Source organism: Gobius niger (assembly GCF_951799975.1).
Source record: "Gobius niger genome assembly, chromosome: 14".
Taxonomy (NCBI): Eukaryota; Metazoa; Chordata; class Actinopteri; order Gobiiformes; family Gobiidae; genus Gobius; species Gobius niger.
In genome coordinates, this window is record NC_136865.1 from 5,161,120 (window position 1) to 5,184,542 (window position 23,423).

General features: G+C 41.7%; 2 protein-coding genes across 4 annotated transcripts in view; one reads left to right on the forward strand and one right to left on the reverse strand.

Moving 5' to 3' along the window:
• The window catches only part of LOC306974163 (juxtaposed with another zinc finger protein 1), a 38,531-nt gene extending 25,723 nt beyond the window's left edge, over window positions 1–12,808 (reverse strand). The window contains exon 1 of one of the 2 annotated variants that reach the window (XM_079571333.1): window positions 12,285–12,808. In XM_079571333.1, the coding sequence (XP_079427459.1) occupies window positions 12,285–12,399 (115 nt within the window). In that variant the 5' untranslated portion in view covers window positions 12,400–12,808. The remainder of the gene's footprint in view (window positions 1–12,284) is intronic. The other variant, XM_079571334.1, reaches the window with a different exon arrangement.
• Window positions 12,809–22,518: 9,710 nt separating this feature from the next.
• The window catches only part of LOC306974134 (cyclic AMP-responsive element-binding protein 5-like), a 36,277-nt gene continuing 35,372 nt past the window's right edge, over window positions 22,519–23,423 (forward strand). The window contains exon 1 of one of the 2 annotated variants that reach the window (XM_079571293.1): window positions 22,519–22,583. The gene's annotated coding sequence lies outside the window, so the exon portion shown is untranslated. Of the gene's footprint in view, window positions 22,588–23,423 lie in introns of both variants that reach the window. The other variant, XM_079571292.1, reaches the window with a different exon arrangement.

Sequence of the window (23,423 nt, forward strand, 5' to 3'; positions counted from 1 at the left end):
TTGTCCACAAGTGAGCCTGAGATTTACAGAAAATAACCTCCATATTCATTTACAAATATTGACGTGTTTATCCACGTGTAGCACAAAAGGATAGCATTTCGCTTCTGGGAGACAGCCGTGGCTAAAGACAGGAGTAATATACAGTAGGGCTGTGCAATTAATCGAAATTCGATTACAATTTCGATTATTACACTAAACGATTACAAAATGAGCATAATCGGGGAAAAAAAAGTTTTTGTTTTGTTTTTTTGCAAATCACACTTGCATTATTTCACGGCGCTGGGATTATTTCCCCTTCGCATTTCACGTGCCATGGCTCATGCTTTTTGCCTGACATAAAAACAAACGGCGCTGTGTGATGATGTCATCAGGCCGCGCTGCTCAATTTGCTTGCGCAGGTGTGAGGGCTGGCCAGCAGGGGGCAGGCGTGAAACAGAGACCTCTCCTTAATCGAGGCAAACTTGAAATCATTTGTACCTTTATGACTGTTCAGAAAACAGAGAATATTCAGCATAGTTTTTTTTATTAATAAATATGTAAATAAAATAAAGACTTTTTTTAAAGGCAACAAATAATCGTTTGAATAATCGTGATTTCAATTATGACAAAAATATATATTATTTTATCAATAATCGAGCAGCCCTGATATACAGGCACATGTGCAGACGATACGAAACCTTTGGGCACGTTTTCTGTCCAAAAGAAAACGTGCCCAAAAGTTTGGCACAAAGTGAAGGATAACCTCATCATTGATAGTAGGAGTGGGAATCTCTGTGTACCTCACGATTCAATGCAATACACGATACATGGCTCACGATAATGATAATCTCACGATATGCTAATACAGTACTGCGATAATCGATATATTGCATAAAAATAACCTGCAAGACATCACTATTTTTAGAGAAACATGCAATGTTTAACTGTTCCTAAAGCTGCCTTAAGTGATTTCTTTTTGAATTTTTTTCATCAATCGGTGGAGTAGTGAACCCTGCTCTGCCCCCCCACCCACGCCCCTCACTCCCCTCCACTTTACAAGCTGCCCTGATTGCATTCAATGAGATACGTAAATCTCATTAATCTTGTGTGAAACATACATTTATCAGCAGAAAACATGATATGTAGCTATGTATGTATATGTTTTCCCGCAACCCTTGAACGCCTCAGCCTCCGGTGCTGCTTTGCTTTGTGATCAGAAGGAGGAAAAAAAAGACCTGACGGCTCCTGTAGATATTGGATTAATAAACAAACAGACATTTCACGAGGATTTCAGCTGCATCAGGGCAGGTCGGTCACATGTTTGTCAGTTCACCATCTTTTTGTAAACTCCTGTCATAATGTTAAACTGCTAGCTGCTAATTGTTGCTGTTGTTAGAGGGGAGGGGGGCGGACCAGCAAAACGGGATCGCTTATAGTAGCTTTAAAAGGAACAGGCCACCGTTTTTCCACACTGAGATATGTTCTTGTCTGAGCTTAGACGAGTTGATGTGTACCTGTCGATGATGTTGTTAGCATTTGGCCTCTCCCAGTATATTCCTATATCTCCAAACGGGGTGAGGTTAGAAGCGACCAAGCTCTTCCACGGGCACAAAGACCAGACAGGTACACATCAACTCGTCTAAGCTCGGGTAAGAACATATCGCAGTATGGAAAAACGGTGGCCTGTTCCTTTAACATACAGAATCATTCTATATTTACTTGCTTTGTACCCCTTTTGATCCCCGACTTGCACACGAAACACTGAAATATACAAGAAACCACAGACCTGTTTCAAAAAGGAATGAATTAACCACAAATAAGCATAATTTACCATTTTAAAAACATCATCAAAACGATTGTGACAGTGTTTGGTCCAAGTGCTTATTGGCCTCTACTGACTGAGGGCAGATAAAACTACTGTAGCCTCATTAATATGCATGGAGTTAGTTATTAAAATGCACGGCCGTCATCAGAAGTAGCAATATCGGAATAAAAGTATTGCATTGCTCCTCAAAATATCACGATATATCGCAAAATCACAGTCGTTTGAATGAGCAGGTCCCTAACAAACGCGATCGTAATCTTGTAGTTAAAAGTTGGGAATGAGTTTGAGTTTCAATTACTTCTACTACTTTCACTATATTGTCGTCTCCAGTTGTTTAAGAAGAACAGAAGAAGAACAATTGCCAGTCGAGTCTCAATCCCTGAACCTGAGATATATTGTACTGCGTTCTGGCACCGGAGCGTAGCCTTGTTACCTTTTTTTTTTTTTTTTCCCAACTCCACAAAGGTATCATTTAGCAGCACCCGGCCCAGCCCTCGCCCCAAACGCAACACAACGGCGGTGCTTGTTTGGGACTCCCCCCTCGTACCTCCTCCTCCTCCCCCCTCTCCATCCCCCCTCCCCTCTCTGGTCCTGGGCACATGAGGTAACGCAGGCAGGTAGGGGCCTGTCCCGCGTGAGGAGGGTTAAGCCTGAGATCATCCACATTCCTCCAGCCTGATAGCTCACCAAACATCGGGACAACAGCCCATAGCGGCGCACTTCCTCCCGGGGGCTGCAGCGCCATGTGTGCGGGGGCAATGAGCTCATCTCCGACACAAACCCAAACCAGGCTCACGTGGGCATCACCCCCCCTGCCACGCAAATGTAGTCATTCATATTGCAAAGGCTTCTGGGACCTTTGATCACACACATACAAGGGACCAGACAGGACTTTGTGAAGTTTGGAGCTCTGGAAACGATGTTTTCCTTTGGCTTAATTCATTTTCTTGGGTATTACTCACCAAAGAAATGATTTTAAAGGAAAAACTACAACATAATTGCGTAACACATGACGCAACATAAACTGACTATTATTTTATTAAACACCGTGAGGAAATAAACTTTAGCATGACTACAACAAAACACTGCAAGTTTTCCCCCCATGAAATGAGCAGTTCCCACCACAAGAGGGCACTGTGGTCTAAACTAAGTGACTTGAACTTGTACCGAACCAACAATTCATTATGTTGTTATGGAAAAGAGGTACAGAAAGATATATATCTGAGAGCAAGTCTTTTAAGCTGTATGGGCAAACTGCGAACCATTTTGCCAGAACAAAACGACACAGAAAAAAATTGGAATCAACTCCAGCACAAAAAAACAAGTAGATTTATGTCATTTATTCCTTAAAGGTGCAAAAAAAAGTTGATATTTGTGCATATTTGAGCTTGTAGTGACCCTGCAGCTGTATGAGTGGCACCTTTACTTTCCATCATCGTCTCTACAACGCTCCAGGATCAGTTGTTTTGTAGGTTTTCTGGTGAGAGGCTCCGTCAGCAATGAAAACCTCCCAAAGAATTGATCCTGGACCGTCCTAGAAGCCCACTGTGATGGAAAGTAAAAAGTGCCACTGGTCACTACAAGGTCAAATACACACAAATATCAACTTTTTTAGTTGCATAATGCATCTTTAAGGAATAAATGATATACTTGATTGCCAATGGAACAAGTACATGTTTTTTTTTAATTCTGATTATTTAGAAAAATGAATATTTTCACAAGAAAAGTTAATTTGTCTGCTTTCGAATTGGTTTTATGCTTGTTCCATTGGCATTAGCATTTTTATCTCATCTTAGATTTGCTCAAACTGACTCAAATTCAATATAAAGAGCCTTGATTCAAGTGATTTTAAGTCATTTATCTCATTTAAACCTACTATTGCCGGGTGTTTTTCACCCGAGCAAATACATTTATGTGTATTTTCATTTTGCTGCGTTTGTCTGAGTGTCCTAGGCTTCAGCTTTGTTTTTGACATCTTTGATGGCCTGGGTGTTTTCCTACTCCAAAACACACTTTCTCCTACAGGCAGATGTTAGCGATAGTGATAGAAGGTAGGTTAGGGTTAGTGTATTTAATCAGGCAATCTTGCCCCCTTTCAAGCTTTACATTCAGGACTGACACATTTATTTTGTGACTTCAACGACAGCTTTGTTCCTGTCGCAGAGTCGGTGTCTCTGGCCTCACAGTAAGTGAGTAACACAGTTATTTTAGTCAGCTGGTCTTTTATACACATTCAAAACATGGCATATTTGTTTCTCTCTACTGTGGCTGTTTGTGCCAAGGACACCGAGCTTCACCAGAGAAGTCTCAGGAATGGGTGGACCAAAAAACAAGTTTCCATCTTCATTATTTTATTTTTTAGGAATATTTTGTTCCTAAATTCCGAATTTTCCAGTAATTTTGGAGCATTTTTATCTGGTCCTCTCATGATGCTTTTCTTTCATCGTGTTAGACATGACACAGTTTCATATAAAAGAACACGACTCAAAGTACTTTTTATCAGTTGTATTATCTCACTCAGTGTCAGTGATGGTGTTATGAATTTGAGCGATAGTGTTCTAGGGTTAAAAGAGCTATACCTGATTGTACAAAGAAACAGGGTCACTCACAAATTGCTGTTTTCTGGTCCAAACTCATCTCAAACTTTCCTAATGCATTAACAACATCAAAATTCGTCACAGGGACTGAGTTTAAGCCAGGTTTCCCAACTTTCGGGAGGAAAACTGTCACTTCACTGTAAAAAATGCCTACTAGCCTGACATTTTATGACTGTTTAAAAAGCTTTAAAGCCAGTGTTTTTTTGGATAAATGTCTGATTTTACCGTAATACTTAGGGACAAAACAAATGAATATTGCCTCAAACCTTTACAACTTGTTAATTGCGACCAAATAATACAACAGTTTCGCGATTAAAACAAAACTCGGTTTGATGTGCCGCATGATGTTTAAAGGAGACTTACGTTTTAAGTTTCGAAACACTAAAGAACGTGTAAAAGATAAATAGATGTCATTAAACCAATTACATCTCTCTTGTCCATCCCGTTTCTTCTGGTAATATTCAGAACCTTTCGCGTTCGCTTGTGCAGTAAATCCGTGTTGCCACCTGCGGTTCACGCCTGTAGGGCTTATCTGACCAGAGGAAAGAAAGACGACACATGTAATCCCATTTTTCAAACAAATGAAGCCCTGCGAAGCTGCCAGCCCTCACACACAGCGCAGAGCAGTCCCCCCCCCCCCCGGTGGCTCCCCATAATCGAATTAACTCCAGCACAATGCGCAGGGCAACTTCACAGGACACCAGCTGAGAGGGGTCACAGGAGGGCGGCTGAATGGGAAATGATTGGTTTCAAAGTCCGATCTCAGTTTTAAAGAGGACATGCAGGATTGACGTCTTTTAGGGAAACTTGGTCGAAAAGTCAGTAGAAATCAAGAGACAGGGCTAGTCAGGAGTTTGAACTGGCCTGGAGCGCCCTCTGCAGACAGCAGTGGGAGCGATGTGTCAGAGCAGTGAAAACAAGCTTTCACTTTTGGCTCATCTTCACAATAACATGTTGAATTATTGCACGGACTCAATGTTTCTCCATAGATTCATTTGGGAAGTTGTCATTTTTTTTCTCAAAATGCAGTTTTCTCATATTGTGGCGACAATATCTCCACATGAGTAGCACCAACAGACTTGAAAATGTCCGGTCTTAGACTTAACAATATTCAGTTTCTTTTCCCCCAAAGGATTGGAGGACCAAGGCGAAATGTGACCGTTTTTCCACCAGTTGTTGTGCATGGCTTTGCAACTGGCTCCAACCACGCTAATGAAATGATACTTACAGGGGTGGGAATTTAGAAGTTTACTTCCTCCCACTCCCTTTTGAGTTTATGTACAGTTTTTAAACTAAACAAGATCCAAGTCACAAAAATATCCCATACATTTAAATCCACTATTCAGCTATTGTAGCTGAAAATATTGGCAATTTTGGCCATGATTAAGCATAAAATGTCTTATTTATACATTAAAGCAGTACTAAGTAACGTGTTTACCTTAATAAATCCTTTCCGTAGCCCCTGTGGGGGTAATACAAGTATTTATGGGATGATTGGAGGGTCTTTCATCTCCCCCTGGTGTCTCTGGCCAGAAAACCATGTTTGCAACTTGACTGCCCCCGGTGCGGAGAAAGCAATACATACTAATGGAATCACGAAGAAGAAGCTAACAGGCTAACGGGCAAAGCTAACTGCGGGCTAACGTCACTTTGAACAGTATTTACAGCCAAGTTTGAGTGAAAAAAAATATTTCCATTGTATAATTGGATGCACAGTAACCCTCTCTCCCTTCGCCTTTCCTGTCAGCGTAGTATTTACTCTCCAAGACAATTAATAAGTTAAAAAATCTTAACTTGCTACTACACCTGCAGTTGCGCTTATGGCCTCTAGGGGGAAGAGTTACTTAGTACTGCTTTAACATTATATGGAAAAAAATAATAACTTGCAACCGTTTTTCCCCTTTATATTTGTGTCAGTTTGAAAAAGTGATATCTCTGAATTTGAGAAGTTTCCCTATTGACGTGCAGCGTCTCACCTTTAAAATGTGGAAGACACTTTCAATGCAACAAAATCATTTCAGCTGCAGAAGAGCCGACTAAAGTGAACAGTAACGCTCAGAACTGCATCAGTGCAGTGAAATACTACTGGTATGGTCATGTCGATGGAACAGCCATTTTTAGCCTAAATAAAAATGCATGCTAACGTTCAAGCTGGGGTATTATTCCCTAGCTTGAACGTTAGCATGCGTTACAGGGTATTATTCCTGTTAAAACAGTGACATTTTTTTTGCTTGGCCCAAACTTGTTTCTAGCTCTCACAGTCCCACCCAGAATATAATGTATGAATGTAATTATATGCACAATATTGCAATTTCCTCTATCTATCTATCTATCTATCTATCTATCTATCTATCTATCTATCTATCTATCTATCTATCTATCTATCTATCTATCTATCTATCTATCTATCTATCTATCACACCCACATACAGCACTGAGAGGTGACACTCATTACACTTCTATCATCCATTGCTCAACAAAACTTTAGGTGAGGACAATACAACAAGGTCTGTGTTTTCCTCATACTCTGAGGTGGCAAAAATAAATGTATTCTACAGCACCAAACAATCAGGTACCCCAGCTTTAAAGACGGCTACTGCAACTTTTTCTCATATCGTGCAGCCCTTTTATAAAGTGTTAAACTTAAGCATTACAATGATAAATATCAGCCTGGCTAACGTCAGACGGCTGTGTGCGCTCGAATCATTTGGAGCCTGGGGACCATGGCCGAAATCTTCGCATGGATTTGGGAACCAATCACAGAACGAGGAGGGACGGCAAGACGATGACGCGCTATTCGACAAACGGAAGCTTGTAGTTTATTTACGGTAATAAAAAATAAAAAAAGTTTATTTACATATCCAACACAACAGCAGCAGACGCAACGCTATTTTCCGATCAGGCTTTAGACTGTGTTAACCGTGGCTACATGCAGATACATATGATGGTGGTCCCCAGACTAAATATCACTTGCAATCACCGAAAAAGCAACATCATTTTGACCCTGCTTTTAACTTAGCTTGTTTCAATCTTTAAAAAGTCCTGCAAAAACAATCCACAATTCAAATTCAAACTATCAAGGTTTTATCAAAAATATAACGGCAACATTTTCTAGATCTTCCAATCCGCCAAATATTCTCTACAGCAAGTAAACCAGACAACATTAGATTAGGCCGAGATGGAAAAAAGAGACACATTTGTAGCCAAACAATAATAATAATAACTAGAAATGCAATGGACTGCGGAAATGCGGGATGCGAATGCAGAAATTGCATAAACACTTCAAATTGCATAATCAAATTTGCATAAACTGGTAAAATGCATAAAATGTCATGTTGCATAAACTGTATAAACTGCATAAAGTGGTAAAATGCATGAATGGGTTTTTGCATAAATTATGTAAATTGCATAAACGCCTTAAAATGCGTAAATCCTAAATGGCATAAACTCTTAAGTTGCATGAACGCTTTAAATTCCATAAACTGGTCAAACTGTTGAAATGGCCTCAGTGCTTGATTGGCAGAAGCTGCACAAATGGCTGAAAGTCCTGGAGTCTCCCCATTGGCTGGATTCCCCCATACACACTAATGCAAAAATTTCAAACTCCGTATAAAAAAACTGGAAAACTGCAGAAGGACAATTTTTTCTCAAAACCCACAAGTTGCAGAAGCTGAACATGCACAAAGTGCAGAAATTGCATAAAATGCAGAAAAAAGTGCAGAAAAGCATGGATTTGCGGCAGCCCCATTATAAGTCAATGGGAAAAATCTCCGACATTTTGGCCGATTGCGGAAAAACCGTAAGTTGCAGAAGTCCCAAAAGTAATAGCACCCTTCTCCTCAACATGCAGAACGTTTTGATGCATAACTTGCATAAATTGCACAAAGCATGAAGGTGCTGAAAGCTCTAGAAAATCGGGAAAAAGATGGAAGAGGAATAATAATAAAGAACATGAAAACCAATAATTGACTGCGGAAGAATTCCGCAGTCAATCAATAATAAACAGTCATTTTTGGGCCAAATTATTACGACCAACGAATCCCAAAACTAAACTTGGTCTGGATTAGCAGCAATTGTAAACTAACGGAGATTTTCAATGTTCAAATACTGGAGTTATTGTTCAGATCAAAACACTTGGGCACCACAGTGAGTTAGATGTATTTACCAGCAGCATCTCAGCAGCTATTGGAGTTGTGGCTATTTTCTCCACTTTTTATATTGTTTTTAGCTAATGTTAGTCAATGGAAATGTATGCTAACAGCTGCAAAGATGGCGGATCTCCATGGTAACTGTGGAATTTCCCGAACTCTCTATAGATAGTTGTGGTCCAAACTTATTGTGAACATTCTGCGTAGATCACCTTATAAGGTAAAAGCAACGTTTACAGTGTTAGCATCCACCGGGCTAATTGTTTGTTAGCATCTGTGCTATACAACCCGGTTTAAAACACACTGCAGACACCACACATTGGTCTGATTTTTTTTTTTTCCCACGAATGCCACAAACATGATCTACTCCTGCAAGGATGGATTTCACTCTCCTCGCAGTAAAAGTAAAAAAAAAAAAAAAAAACAGTGCCGCTCTTTTTTTAAGAATAGCTTGACATGCTAGGAGGCTAACGGCGCGTTCTCATAAGAGCCGTATTGATCCGAGAGGAGGGGACTCGCCGTCGAGCACAGAGGGCCAATTCATTAAGCCACACCTGGAAGCGCTAGTCGAACCCAGCTGCGTTCGGGGTCAACAGGGGTCAGGAGGGGTCAAGAGGTCAGCCTGTTTCACATCCAGGACTGATGAGCCTCGTCTCGGCCATGGGGAGGGGAATACAACGCAATACAACTTACTTAGGGTAAAAAATGAAGTATTACAGTAGAAAGAGGTGACGGAAGATGCAAATAAATGTACGGCCAATAAACATTGAGCCCTAAATGTATCGTTTATCTGTGATTTATTGAACGATAAGTCGATATACTGTTGTTGTTACCATGACAGCCCCGATTGCTTCCGTCTGTGATACATCATGGCACGCTTTTGTCGCGTTGTATCATATCGTGAGCAGAAAGCCTATGTCCTCGCACTTTTTCAAAAATATTTAATACATTGTTTTTAAATATAACACTGTAGAATCATTTTAACCATTTTGCATTTAAAATAACTTCTTTTTGAGCAGCATCAGCTTCGTGGTTGTATAAAGCTGCGCAGAGGCGGAGTGATCTGCCAGAAAATAGTCCCTCAAAATGCGATCGTTCATGTGATGCAAGGTCAGTTATATTCCAAAAACGATTCTAGCGACACAGACATTTATATGGTTAGTCTGGCGTTATCAGTGATTTGCCTCAGGTGCACTGTGGAGCGGGTCAGACTGTTTTTAATGCAGGCTAGCTGATACCATAGAAATGCACTAGCCCTGCACTAGCCTAGCACAAAAAAAATATCTCCAGAAATCAGCAACACTCTGGATAACTAGGAAATGAGGCCCTATGTCAAAAATCCTGAAATATCCCTTTAAGCGACACACTACCCGCCCAAAGAATGAGATCAGCTGGCTTCCTGAATGACCAGGTTATTCCCTCAGTGGATTTATCCTTCCCAGATGACACGGGCATATTCCAAGATGACAATGCCAGGATTCATCTGTCTCACATTATGAAAGAGCATGAGACTGAGCACAGAGTCCAGATCTTAACCCCACTGAGAATCTCTGGAATGTATAAAGTTAGAGCCAGACCCTGTTTGGATTATTATTGGACTTTCGGAACATTCTAAAAAAAACTCGAAAGCTCACAAGCTCATCTCATGTCATATGGTCTGATGTCCGCTAAGAGGCTGATTCTTCTTTTATGGAAGGGTAAAGAGGTCCCCTCATTAAAGGCCTGGATATCAGTCATGACAGATACTCTACATTTGGAAAGAATCCGTTACAACCTCAATAATAGACTGGAAGATTTTGACTGTGTTTGGAAGCCTTTCACTCTGTACCTGGAAACCATGGATCAACAATCTAGATGGACTGACGGATAGCGCTGTGGGGTTTGGGGGAGGGGTGGGAGTTTGGTTTTTGAGGTGTTTTAGTCGTGTTATGTGTTTGTACATGTAGTTTTTGTTAGATTATTGTGAGATTTATTTATTTATTCTTGTCTTGTTTTTATTTTTATAAAATGAAGCATTCAGTAACTGTCTATCTCTGGTATGTGCTGGAGAGGGATCTGCGCCGTGGTCAATATCTCCCATCGTCAACGCAAGACCTTGGTGAAGAATGAAGGCAACACTGTGTGAAGCTAAAGGCGCTCCAGCCAAATAGTATTAGAGCGTGCGCGGTGTATTACTCATGAAAACTCAAACTGTGCTTTCTTTTTCAATTCATTTGGAAAAAAGTATTGCAATACATGAAAAATTAAAGGATGAAGCAACAGGAAAAGTTCATCTTTGGCCTAAAAATGAGTAATAATCAGGGGAACATCACAAGTTGCAGTGTGTGTCGCAAAGAAATCCAAATCCAAGAAATCAAAACAAATGATCAATAATATCGCACTGAGAGAATATCCTCGTCTTGTTTCCTCGCAGTGATTCTGTTTGATCCTTGCTCGTCTTTACTTAATATGAAGCACAGAAAACAGCATCATTATACGGGCAATAACAATGACGTACATAAACATTAGTCATTAACATAAAACAAAAGGAAATAAACTTCCATCCAAAGCCTGAGGTGTGATCAATGCCACTGTCTGATGATCCACTACGTCCTCTTTGTTATGGAGACAGCAGGTGTGCAGAGTGTCCGCCAGTGCCCGTCCCCTGCCCCTTCAGACAGGGTTCAGTTTCCATGGCGACCGGCTCAGTGAAGCACCCCCCCCCCCCCCTCTCTCTCTCTCTCCTGCCCGACCACAAACAGCCTCCTGAGGACGGGTGCACGCCACTAATCAGGACGAGGACGCATCAGTCCGGTCATTAATAGTCTGCTGGTGTCCTCCCCGCCACCACATGTGTATTTAAGGATGCAGATGGCTTTTGTTTGGCTTCGGAACATGCTTTTTGTTGGCTGCATTTTATTTTGCACGTTGATATGTTGTTATTATATTAGATTTATCAGTAATAGCATGTGGGTTTCTAATAGCTTTTAAAAAGGGAATGATGGGGTGTGTTTTCAGGCTCATTTCTTATGAACTGAAGAAACATACATAGACTGCGTGGATGCTGCAGATATGGGTTAAACGAGGCTACACTGTTATCATTGTGCAGGTTCACTCCCACCCACACAATCCCCCACATTCCTGACAGGCTTTAGCCCAGTGCATCACAGAGCACAGGTCACAAGGCAGACTGTCTTATCTGCTGGAAATAGTGCAGCAACAAGTAGAAGCTTTGAGTCAGCTCAGGTTAAATGTGCTGTTTGCAGTCAAAGTGTATGATAATAGGAACAATACACCGCTGTAAAGGTGATTCCCGGATGTGTTATAACGACAGTTTGAGCAGTAACCGTGTCAGGCTTGGCCGCTCCCCCCACAGCCTCACGGAGAGTAGCCCGAGCATCAGCTCCGTGCCCGGCTGCAGCGCTAGCTGAACCGCTGTCTGCGGGATGCTAGTTACCTGAGACTACGGCCTCGTACTGCACTAACAACTGCAAAACACAACAGTCCAGCACAACACGGACAGCATATACACCCGGGCCATAACGCACGCGCACATATGCAGCTGAAAGACTACGTGCTGCGCGGACCACGCTCCAAACTCCAGCCTCGCGGAGGCTCCGAGTCCCGCGAGCGCAGCGGAATAGCGGAATGCAGAGCGCTCCGTCTCCGCACGGCTAACTAGCAGAGCCGCTAGCTGCTCTCGGCTAGCTCTAGCCCCCCTGGCCCCTGGCCCCATGCCTCTGGCCCGTGACTCACCGATGTGATTGTCCTCGATGTGGACGATGAGCTCGGCCAGGGACTCGAACTGCAGACCGCAGCCCCCGAACCTGCAGGAATTGGAGAAGAACGAAGCGGCCGCGATGCCCGTCATGGTGCACTCCGCGGGCGGTTGGGGTTCGGGAGCCGGGGCGGTGAGCGAGGAGCGAGGAGGCAGAGGCTTCGGGTCCGACCGGGGAGGGAGCACCGGGCGGGCGGGCGGGTTGGGCGGCGGAGCAGACAGGACAGCGGCAGACGCAGCTGGAGGCAGGCAGGACGGCGGTGGGGGATGGGGGCAGGAGGAGGAGGGCTCCTGGGCGAGACGTCACGACCTGCTCCAACCTACAGCCTGCCTCACTCACCTCATGGACGGACTACCTGTGGAGAGGGTCCGGGTCCTGCAGACAGACAGAGCTTTGATATGCACGACTTTACCTCAATCCAATCAACACAGAGGACGCACTGCAGGCTGGACCATTCAGAGCAAATATCGACCCTGTGTTTGGACTTCAGAAGGTCTTTAAAAAAATCAAGCTGATTATGCACCAATAAATCATATCCTTGTCATGTTAAACACTTTAACATACATGATCATCCATAACACACTGTGATGTCGGAGCCCATAAGGCACACAGTTATAATCTTCCACCTACAGATGTTCTAGCATAAAAAGTCGATTTCATCTTTTAATCTTCTTTCTTATTATTTAAACTAATAAAAAGCACAATTATCTTCCCAACATTGTAAAGTCACATTGTGCTGAGCTACAGTTAGTTGTGAGATGCCGAGGAAGACGGGCCTGGCACAAAAATATACAAACCATTCATGGCTTTTAGAAACAGTTCTAAGGACAGGGATGTGGTGGGCAAACTACGGCCCTGGGGCCAAATGCAGCCAGCCTACACAAACACAACCACGCCCTAACATATGGTCTCAAAGGGGTGAACACAACAATTAATTTATACTGTACTTTTTTTTTTTTTGTAGAAAAACACTGCATTCAAATGAATTCCATGAGCGTGCAGGTGTGCGAGTGTGTTAGTATATCTGTGACCTGAGAAGTGACATTGCAAGTTGTGAAAAGTGCTTATAAACCCATCCCTGTGAAGAAGAATTAAATGAGTGAGGAAAGTTAGCATGAGTTTGGACACAATAGCAGTGTAATTTACACACAGTACTTCATTGGCTGTAAACAAAAACTAAACAAAACAGGTAGATTTCTGATCAGTCTTTTAAAAGTTACTTTGTTACTTTACTGATTACTTGATTTTTAAAATTACGAAGCTAGATTACAAGTTACTTTGTTACATGAATCAGCTGCCGACTGCAAATACTCGCGTGATTGGAAGTGCATTTTAACAGCAACAAAGACAGACAGGTTCAGAATAGTGATATTTCCATCTTTCATGCTTAAAATGTAACTTGTCGCAGGCTTTACGTCACTCCATGAGACGCATGTCAGTACTGTATATATTTTTCCAAAGTTAAATGATAGAATAATACTGCAGTCGAAACGTAATTAATCTGATTACTGGTCTGGAAAAAGTGATGCGTTAGATTACTCCTTACTGAAAAAAGTAACTCAGTTACTTAAATTAGAGTAACTCGTTACTTCATTGTCAGGTTGACACACAATGACAGCGCGGCTCAGTTGCAGTGGCTCAGGACTAACACCTGAACATTATTTCATAGCACGCTTGTACAATGACAAATAAAGTACTTACTCAGTAGCTCATTACTGACATCACTGTTAGAGCTGCTCTGGATGTGGATATTGTGTCTCCTAATGGAGCAGGAAGGATCAATTTATATATTGTGACATCACGACTGAGTTTAGATTTTGTGTGGCACGTGCACATCCTATATTTGAATCACATTTATATATATATATATATATATATATATATATATATATATATATATATATATATATATATATATATATATATATACTATATACTAGACACTCGAGTCTAGTCTGCACTGATGAAGGTGACGTAAGAGCGGGGCTGAAGTCTGTGGAGTGGGGGGTCTTTAAATCTCCGGCTCTGTCCGGCTCTGTCCGGTCCATGCCAGACCCGTTAATCGAGCGTTATAACCGCCCTCATAAACCACTGAGCGCTAACTTCCACAAACAGCCTTACGAACGGGAACACATTCCCTGCTCAGCCAGCCGTACCACTTCATGCACTACAGGACACAATTTTAGGAACCAGTACAGGCAGAAGCTCATGTGTCGTCTGAAGGCCCTGTTATGAGACACAGACAGACTTTATTGATCCACAAGGAAAAGTGCAATATCACAGTAGCTCAATTAGAAATCTTAGAAACAACAGACTGGACCATGAACACATTTAAGTGAAATATTATAATAGGACAAGTATAATAATAGTGAAATGAACTTAACACATACTATGTAGATGAGTTGCCGTGCAGCTGTTTTGAGTGGTTTGAATGTGATCCTGTAAAGTTCACCGTCGCAGTGGAGCAACATCTAATTACACATCATTTAACTGATGCTTTAGTAATGTATTGAAGTAAGGTGTTTTTCAGGTTTAGATCTGATTTACACAGTTTGGACATAATTTAGTCCAATTTAGTTCTAATCTCTTGATCTAGGCCTGGTGGTATTGGGAGGTCATATATTGGTAACACTTTATGTAACACGACCCTTGGTGTATAGCACCCACCTGATGTAGCACGATGTAATGTGCTCTGTAACAATGTAATAACCTGTACCCATGGGTTACATAGGCGGCACAACGCACATAACTTTGTACTAAGTTAGGTACAATGTGTACAATAAAGTGCAACCCATATATTTTACTTGTGTAAAATAAAAAATATATCATTTTTAGGACCTGGACTTTTTCTTATTAATTCCGATTCATTCATTACATAAGGTTTAATGTGATTAAAAATATTAATCTTAATTAAACACACTTTACTTTAGCGGCACACACTTTCCTTCTTCATGAACTTGTTTATACACACAGTCAAGCCTTAAACTAAAAAAAAAAATCATTGTTGCAATAATAATGCATTGGTTTTATACAACGCTTTTCTAGACACTCAAAGACGCTTTACATTGCACTATTCATTCACTCCATACTTGGTGGTGGTAAGCTACTATTGTAGCCACAGCTGCCCTGGGGTAGACTGACGGAAGCGAGGCAACCAGTCTGTGCCATCGGCCCCTCCGACCACCACCAACCACTCACTCACTCACTACATTCGCCAGGCTTCCTGGTGTTAAATAAATCAAACTGCTGTTGTCTTTCAAGTGTTTGAAATGATCACAAAGGCCTCACATCTCCACGAAAATAAGTTAAAATGTAGGAAAATACAGAGAAGCATCTAAAACCTACCTCTCAAACATATAAACAACCTTAAAATACATGATGCTTGAATGTGATTTATTAATTACAACCAGTAGCAAAAGCCAAGAGGTCAGGTGGGTAGTGGAGCTCCACACCTCCAAAGGAAATGACGTCACAACCTTTTTCCGAGACATGTACAGTATTTCAATGAATCTTAGTAAAACGCCTTTAGTAAACTTCACTATCCTTAAGATTAGGGTTAGTTTGGATTAGCTGAAGCTGCCGTCGTCCTGTGGAGGTGTGTGGAGAAAGGCAGGGGGGGCCTGTAGTCACACGGCCACAGGGGGAAGGGGACCGCGGTGTCCGCCTCTGAATATGTCTGGACTCCGCGTGAGTATGTAAAGACATACTGTACTCGTGCACGATGCCTTGGACCTCCGTTTGGGGAACAGTTGTGTTTAGTTTGTGGAAAGACCCCCCAAACTGCCCCAATATAATGATGTGGGAGTTTCTGCTTGCTTATTGTTCTTAAAACTGTGAGTCACTCCACGACTTTTATAAGCCCCTTCACCTGAAACAAAACTCCGCCAAACTCCGTGAACTCGGCCTATATTTTGCCTCCTATGTTTCCCTGGGGTGGGGGGGTGTATCGGGGGCGGGGGGGGACCTGCCCCACATGCAAAAGGTCTGTGAGCTCAGCAGTCCCCACACATGTTCACTGAGCTCAGAGCGCAGATGTTTTCGCTTACGCCCAACATGGCCGCCCTTCATTACACACATGTTGTGTCGGGGGCCACACAGTGACGCAGGTAAAGCGGCCGTTACGTCAATCACAACTGCGAGCATGTGTTCTTCTGGGGTCCGCTACCGGGAGCAGCCGGCATGACCTCACAGGGGGAAGGAGAGTGGACCGGACGGCTTATATTTAGTTACATCAAATATTGATTATTTAAGAATTTGTTAAGGATAGTTTCCCCTGGTTGGACTTGTTTTAATAATGTTTATAATAGTTCCTTACAGTAGAAGGACTAGGAACAGGATGCAACATACAGAGGTAAAATTCCATGATTTTTCGTGTAACTAGAGCTCGTCAAAGTACTTGATTTTCATTACTTGAGTAAAAGTGCAAATACTGCAGGTGAAATATTAGTCCAATACAAGTAAAAGTTGCTTTGTCAAATTATACTCTGTAGAGCATTCTATCAACTCGTATGCTAACAACACGGCTAATGCTAGTAAGCTAATACATGCCTTTCAGTCATGTGACTTTTTTTGTTATGGTGGCCATTTTGAATACCGAAGTAGAATTATGTAGTACTACAACATGTAACAACATCTCTACTCAGGATGAGAATGAAAGACAACTGATTGACAGCTGAATTTTTATTTAGTTTAGAAACCAGTAAGTCTGTGTTTAAGCTGCTCAAGATGTTAGCATGCTACCGGTTAGCATTTAGCTTCAACAAGATAAGCCTCTCCAAAAGAGAGCTTTCTTTTGGAGAGGCTTATCTTGTTGAAGACACTCCAATACAACACGTGACAGAGGTCAGAGCTGAGCTGTTCCTGTAGTATTTCCTCAGTGTTCATAGATGTGAGACACACATGTGTTTATCGTGTTGAAGCTGTTGACAGTTGCTAACCGGTAGCATGCTAACGTCTTGAGCAGCTTAAACACTGACTCAGACTGAGACTCTGTTGACATGACAAACTGTAAAAATCACAGAGAAAGGTTTTCTGTTTCCTCTTTGATGTGTTAATGTAGTCTTCAGATTGAAGCAGCTCTTTAGTAAACCCTGCTCGACAGACAGAGCTGCTACGTCTGTGCCACGTTTGCTGGTTTCTTCACATAAACGTGCGTCCTGGGGCCGTGTTTTAAATGTTATCTTCTTGAGCAATGATTACGAGTAAAATAAAAATGCCACTGCATTAATAGAGATATAGAGATATTACATGTTGTAGTACTGCATAATTCTACTGTGTTATTCAAAATGGCCGCCGGAACTATGCGTGATGTCATTGGATATGCTGTCGTTGAAAAACACTTTTTTGTGGCCGCCGCTTTAGTTGTCGCTATTTAACCCGTAATGGAAGTTGGACTATCCTGATCATCAGAACACAGAATGATTACAAGTTTGAGCAGCGTTCGCAAGAATTTTTCCGATTCAGAGATTTCCCATGGACAAGTGATGGGATTTATGGCTCGTTGGGATCCGTTCCTTTCAAAGAGCCGTTTAAAGGACTGGCTCTTTTTAATATAAAAGTTTATTAATGCTAACTCACAATATCTAAGATGCGATCGATAAAAGGCACTTTTTACAATTTAAATAATCTAAAATGACAATAACTGATATTAACGCTTTGAAAAAACGTGTTTGTGAATAAAATCTTAAGCCACAATAACAAAAAGAGGCTGCGACTGTCTGAGAAATCATTTTTAGCGCATTTAGCTTTGACTTAAGTGCAAAAAGCTTTGCTCTGCTCTATTGTTGGGCTGATTCTTGTCTTCGTTCAGGGGAGTTATGGGTAAAATTGACTGAAAAAAGATCAGTGTTTTTTAGATAATAAAGAACTCTAGTGATCTCACAAATAGACTTGTAACAACTGCTCTGAAGAGGATTCTGGGGGTGCAAATAGTCATTTAAAGTGCACAATCAAACAAAAAGAGCATAATGTGCGTACGAGTAACGAGTAATAGCAAAGAGAAGTTACTTATTATAAAATGAAAAAAAAATGGATAATCAACTAAGAACAGAAAAACACATACTGTAGTATTAAAATGTCAATGGCCACTGAACATCATCTAGTAATATGTTAATGAAACCACATGAATTATATAAATGCTATGATACGGACATGCCATACCCAGTGTTGGGAAGAATACTTTGAAATTGTATTTAGTTACAGATTACCATAAAATATGTGAAAAGCCAATCGTATCATCGCATCAGATGACGTATGGCGTACCCCGTATTCGTAAATAAAGTTAAATTTGACTTAAACAAACTACAGGCTTCCGCATATCGAATAGTGCGCCATCGTCTTGCCGTCCCTCCTCGTTCTGTGATTGATCCCCAAATCCATGCAAAGATTTCGGCCATGGTCCCCAGGCTGCTGTGAAGTTCCAAATGATTCGAGCGCACTAAGCAGCATGGGTATTCCCAGGCTAGTAAAAAGTAGTGAAACAATAAATGACTCGAGTTAGAGTAAATATTGGCTTGGAGAAAAGTGCAACATAAAAAAAAAATGTCAACATGAAGCATTTGCCACTTAAAGATTTACTCACCCTGGAATGAGAAGCTATTTGTTTGAGTGCACACACTTCATTTTAATATTATCTCATCAATCCCTGTGTTGATCTTTCAGGATTATTTGAATTTACATTTCTGACAGTTGGACATTATTCCCTTACTCCACCGAGCCTGTAAACCTGCCCTATCTGCTGCGCTGATTCACCCCCTCCGCTCAAAACACACTCACGTCACCCATGCTCCGCTTCCTGTTTCCCCACGTTGCCACGGCCACCGCGATCTGCATACGCCGGTTGGGATTGGCGGGTGATGAGTCAGAGGGGCGGGGCCTGGGTCAGTGCTGGTTCAGGCACAACAACAGAGGGACCCCTACGAACGAGCGGAGAGAGGAGCCGGAAAGCCTGACCAAACAAGGCCCCGGCCGGTGACTGCATGTCTTGGGGATGATGACCTCAGCCCTTCTCCGCTGCGGCGTGACTTCACAGCTCCATAACAGCGGCCCGGGCCAGTGAAAACCATTAAGACAGCGGGAAAGGAGTCACAAAGTTGTTGTTGTGTGAGGGGCAAATTGTGGCAAAGTTGTCTGACTGCTCCACTTAATAAACTTGAGCTTCTAAAAGGATAAAGCTGCGGCACATGCGACCAACGAAGCAGACACTATGTGATTCTTGAGGTCTGAAACAAGTCTGTCTGTTGGAGCAATGCCTTTATGTTACATAGGGCAAAACGCTGATTCATGAACCTTTTGTACAAACCTCAGCTCAAACTAAAACAAATGACAAATAACCGCGTAACTCCCACCTGAACCGAGCACTTTGTCTCCAGCTTTACCCCAGTCTAAAAGCTTCTGGGAAAAAAGGTGTGAAAATAGCAACGAAACTGAGATAAAAACAAGGATGAAAATGTGAAAAAAGTGAGAAAAAACTGACAGAAAAGTGACAAAAAATGGACAAAAATTTGACAAAAAAGTGAGAAAAATTTGACGAAAAACGGAGGAAAAAATGGACAAAAAAGTGATAAGAATTTGACGAAAACATGCGAATAATTTGACGAAAAAAGTGACAAAAATGGACCAAAAAGAGTTGAAAAATTTGACGAAAAAGTGACAAAAACAGCACGAAAATTTGACAAAAATGAGATGACTGCCCAACAAAAAAAAGTGATGAGAAAAAAATCTGATAATGTGAGGAAAAAGATCAATTTAGTTTTGTAGGTCTTAGCTTTCAAATGAGGTGTTACACTGGCCTACAGGATTTGGGTAAAGCTGAACTGGAGAAAATGCTCTCGGTTCAGGCGGGAGTTAAGAGGTTAACACACATAAAATCTTCAATTGTCACATCCAAACTTGGGTCCTGTTTCTGCCAAAGAAAAGGTAGTAAACCTGACGATTATTAAGGCCTAAGTAAGACGATTATTGAGACTGACTCAGGCCTACCTTTACACCATGTGTCCTTACTGGTTTCTTTTCTTTCAGACTTCAAGACAATTAAGTCAAGGCTATACTGGACCACAAATTAAAGGCACCATACCTGATGTTTTTTTAATTCTAGTAATGGAATGAACTTTGCTTTGTCCTCCTTTAGTATATTTGTAAACCACTAAATATAAAGCATTTGGAACAAAGCTAGTTTTCTCGCATTTCTGTGAAAGTGACCCTGCAAAATGTAAAATGTGCCGATAAACTCGTCCCTGTGAAGAATTGGGGTTACTATAAATATGTTCAGAGAGTTAGGGATGAGTTCGGACCACGTGTATCACTTTTATTTAGTGGCTTCCTCTTTTATTATTTGATATTAAAAAAAATCATGTATTCGTTCTTCAAGCGGAGTTTCAATTCTGATGTTTAGTAGATTGATTTGTGTAAAATGTCCAATTCTGATTTGCACCAACAAGTCAACCCTGCACCTTGGCCTTGTGTCCGTGTAGAACTGATTTTCTCTTGACTTCTACAGTCCTATGTAAACTAATACGAGTAAAGGGGCGGGCCCAATTAGTGGCAAAGCCCTAGCGAACTTCCGGAATAAAGTGAATACAGGCCAGGCCTTTATGTTAGCTTAACATTGCAAGCACAATTTGACTTTACATTTCATTAAATAGCTGTAAAGGCCTATATGTAGAGGCAGGTTTATAGTACTCACATACTCAAGTAGGCTACATGTAATTGAGTAACTTTTTCAAGTAGCTTAAATCAGCGCACTTCTTTATTGCAAGTAAATCTGGATGCGATAAAAGCTTTACGTACAAAAGCTGATTACTTTATTTTATTTAACCTTCAATTCCAATATTTTATATTTGCAATAATTCAAAAATTGGCCTTTAAAATATGACGATTTTCTTGTATTTGTATCCTGCACATACAGCAACACTACAACATAAGTTTGATTTTTACAATCAGTTTGGCCAACTGCTCCTCTCATCCCCCACTTTAAAGGAATAGACCATCGTTTTTACATATTGAGATATTACAGCGCGGATGTTGAAGTACTCCCGGTGTTATTACGCCTCACAATATAGTGCCCCATTTTATCCGCTTAGAAAAATGTTTAATTTTGTGTAACTAGACTTGGATCACGTAACTGTATTTAAATAGGGAAATCGTGGAACAGCTTGGTAGCTTCTAACTCACCCCCCCAGTTTGGAGCTATACCTTTGCTGGCAGCGGCTAAATGCTAACAACAACAATAGCATGACTGAGCGCATGCACAAAGACCAGACAGTAGGTGTGTAAAAACGGTTGCCTATTCCTTTAACCAAGTGCTTTTCTTCCAGTTTGGCTTTACCCAAATCAAAAAAGCTTCTTGGCCAGTGTAACGGCTCATTTGAACGCCTGCGAAACTGAATGGTAACTTTTTGGTCGATGTTTCGCCGCGTTTTCATCACACTTTTAAAGCACTTTTGTCGTGTTTTCGTCTCTTTTTTTTCCCGTTGCGTTTTTGTTGCTTATTCGTCACTTTTGTCCATTCCTTTTTTTTGACACTTTTTTGCCCTGTTTTCATAGCTAGTTTATTGTGTTATTGAAGCATTTTCACCCTCGTTTTCGTCGCTATTTGGACCCTTTCATGAAGCTTTCAGATTTCGTAGAAGACAACCTGGAGAAAACGTGCTCGGTTCAGGTGGGAGTTAAGAGGTTAAAAGTAAAGTTACTGGAAGCCAAACGATTATGTTGTTGTAGATATTACAAAATCGTTTCATTGGAAAGTTGTTTGTTTTGAAAAGACGGCTGTTGGCGCGTACCCACTTCATCAAATCAGGCAAACAGGCACGTCTACATTTTCACGATCCTGTCCGGACTGGCACAAGCTGAACGAAAAAAAACAAAAACAAAACAAAAAACTGTTGTAAAAGTTGGAAGGGGCACCAAGAAGCGCGACTCGTGCGCTCAGACCGGTCTAGAACCCCGTGTTCCATTCGTGTTTCTACTCTCCCCTACCGTCACGTTGCGCGTCGTGAAAGCCTGTCCCACCACCACCACCACCGCCGCTACCACTACTTCTTCTCCACCACCGGCCGCCTGTCTCTCTCCGCCCGCCCCCAAGTCCAGCCCCCTCCCTCCCCTCCCCTCCCCTACGCGGCCCGCTATGATTTAGAAGTTCAGGAATCCCATGTAGGCTAACGTCATCGGTGGGGGTGATGTAATGCTGCTGTAAATAGATCGTATTGTAATCGCGCTCCAGTCCCAACGTGGTTCCTCTCCGGGAGCGCGTCGCGGCGGCAAAGAGTCCCTCGACACCGTAGGTAAGCCGTGCCATCCCCGCTTCACGCGCTCGCACACACACACACACGCACTCTTTTACGCGCGGGAGAGAGGGCGCAGGGATGCACTTTGAGCAACTTTTTCGGGAACTTTTCGTGACTTTAAACTTGCCCGTGGAAGTCGAGTCGGTGCCTGTGGTGGTGGTGCTGGTGGTGTCTATTTAGGGGGGTGTGACAGGCAGCGCTCCCTCGTATACAGCTGTGAACGGGCTTCGGAAGTGCTGCTGGAGAACGGGGCCGGCAGCGGGGCATGTGCCCGGAGCCAAGCCGGACTGACTGATTTCTCTGCGGGCACTGATTTGAGGATACAGCCGCTTTTTTTTTTTTTTTTTTTTTTTTTTTATTATTATTAATAACGGCGAATCTGTCAGCTCAAGTTGATGTTCAGCAACTTTTTCGAAGACTTCTTGGACTAGCTAGAGGTACGACTGGTGGTCGCCGGCAGCAGGTGTATCGCAGTGATTCGCGCCCCGTTCCTGTGGTGGCTATTTGTTTAACGATGTGGCAAGCTAACAGGCTATTTGTCTCTTTTTAGCAGTTAGCTTATGCTGCTGTCACGTCAACATTGGTTCAATTTTAAGTAAAGATAGTAAGATAAATAAATGTAAAAAATATATATAAATAAATAGCTAATCAAAACTTTTTAGAATCGGCTAGCTAATGTTGCAGTAACTCAAAATTGGCTACATTTGCTACATTTTAGCAACTTTGTTAGCAAAATAGAAGTTCTGTTATTTTTCCATCATTTTTATCACATTATTTAGCATACTTATTATAGCTTAAAGGCCCTACACCTGATTTTTTTTCTTGTGGATAAT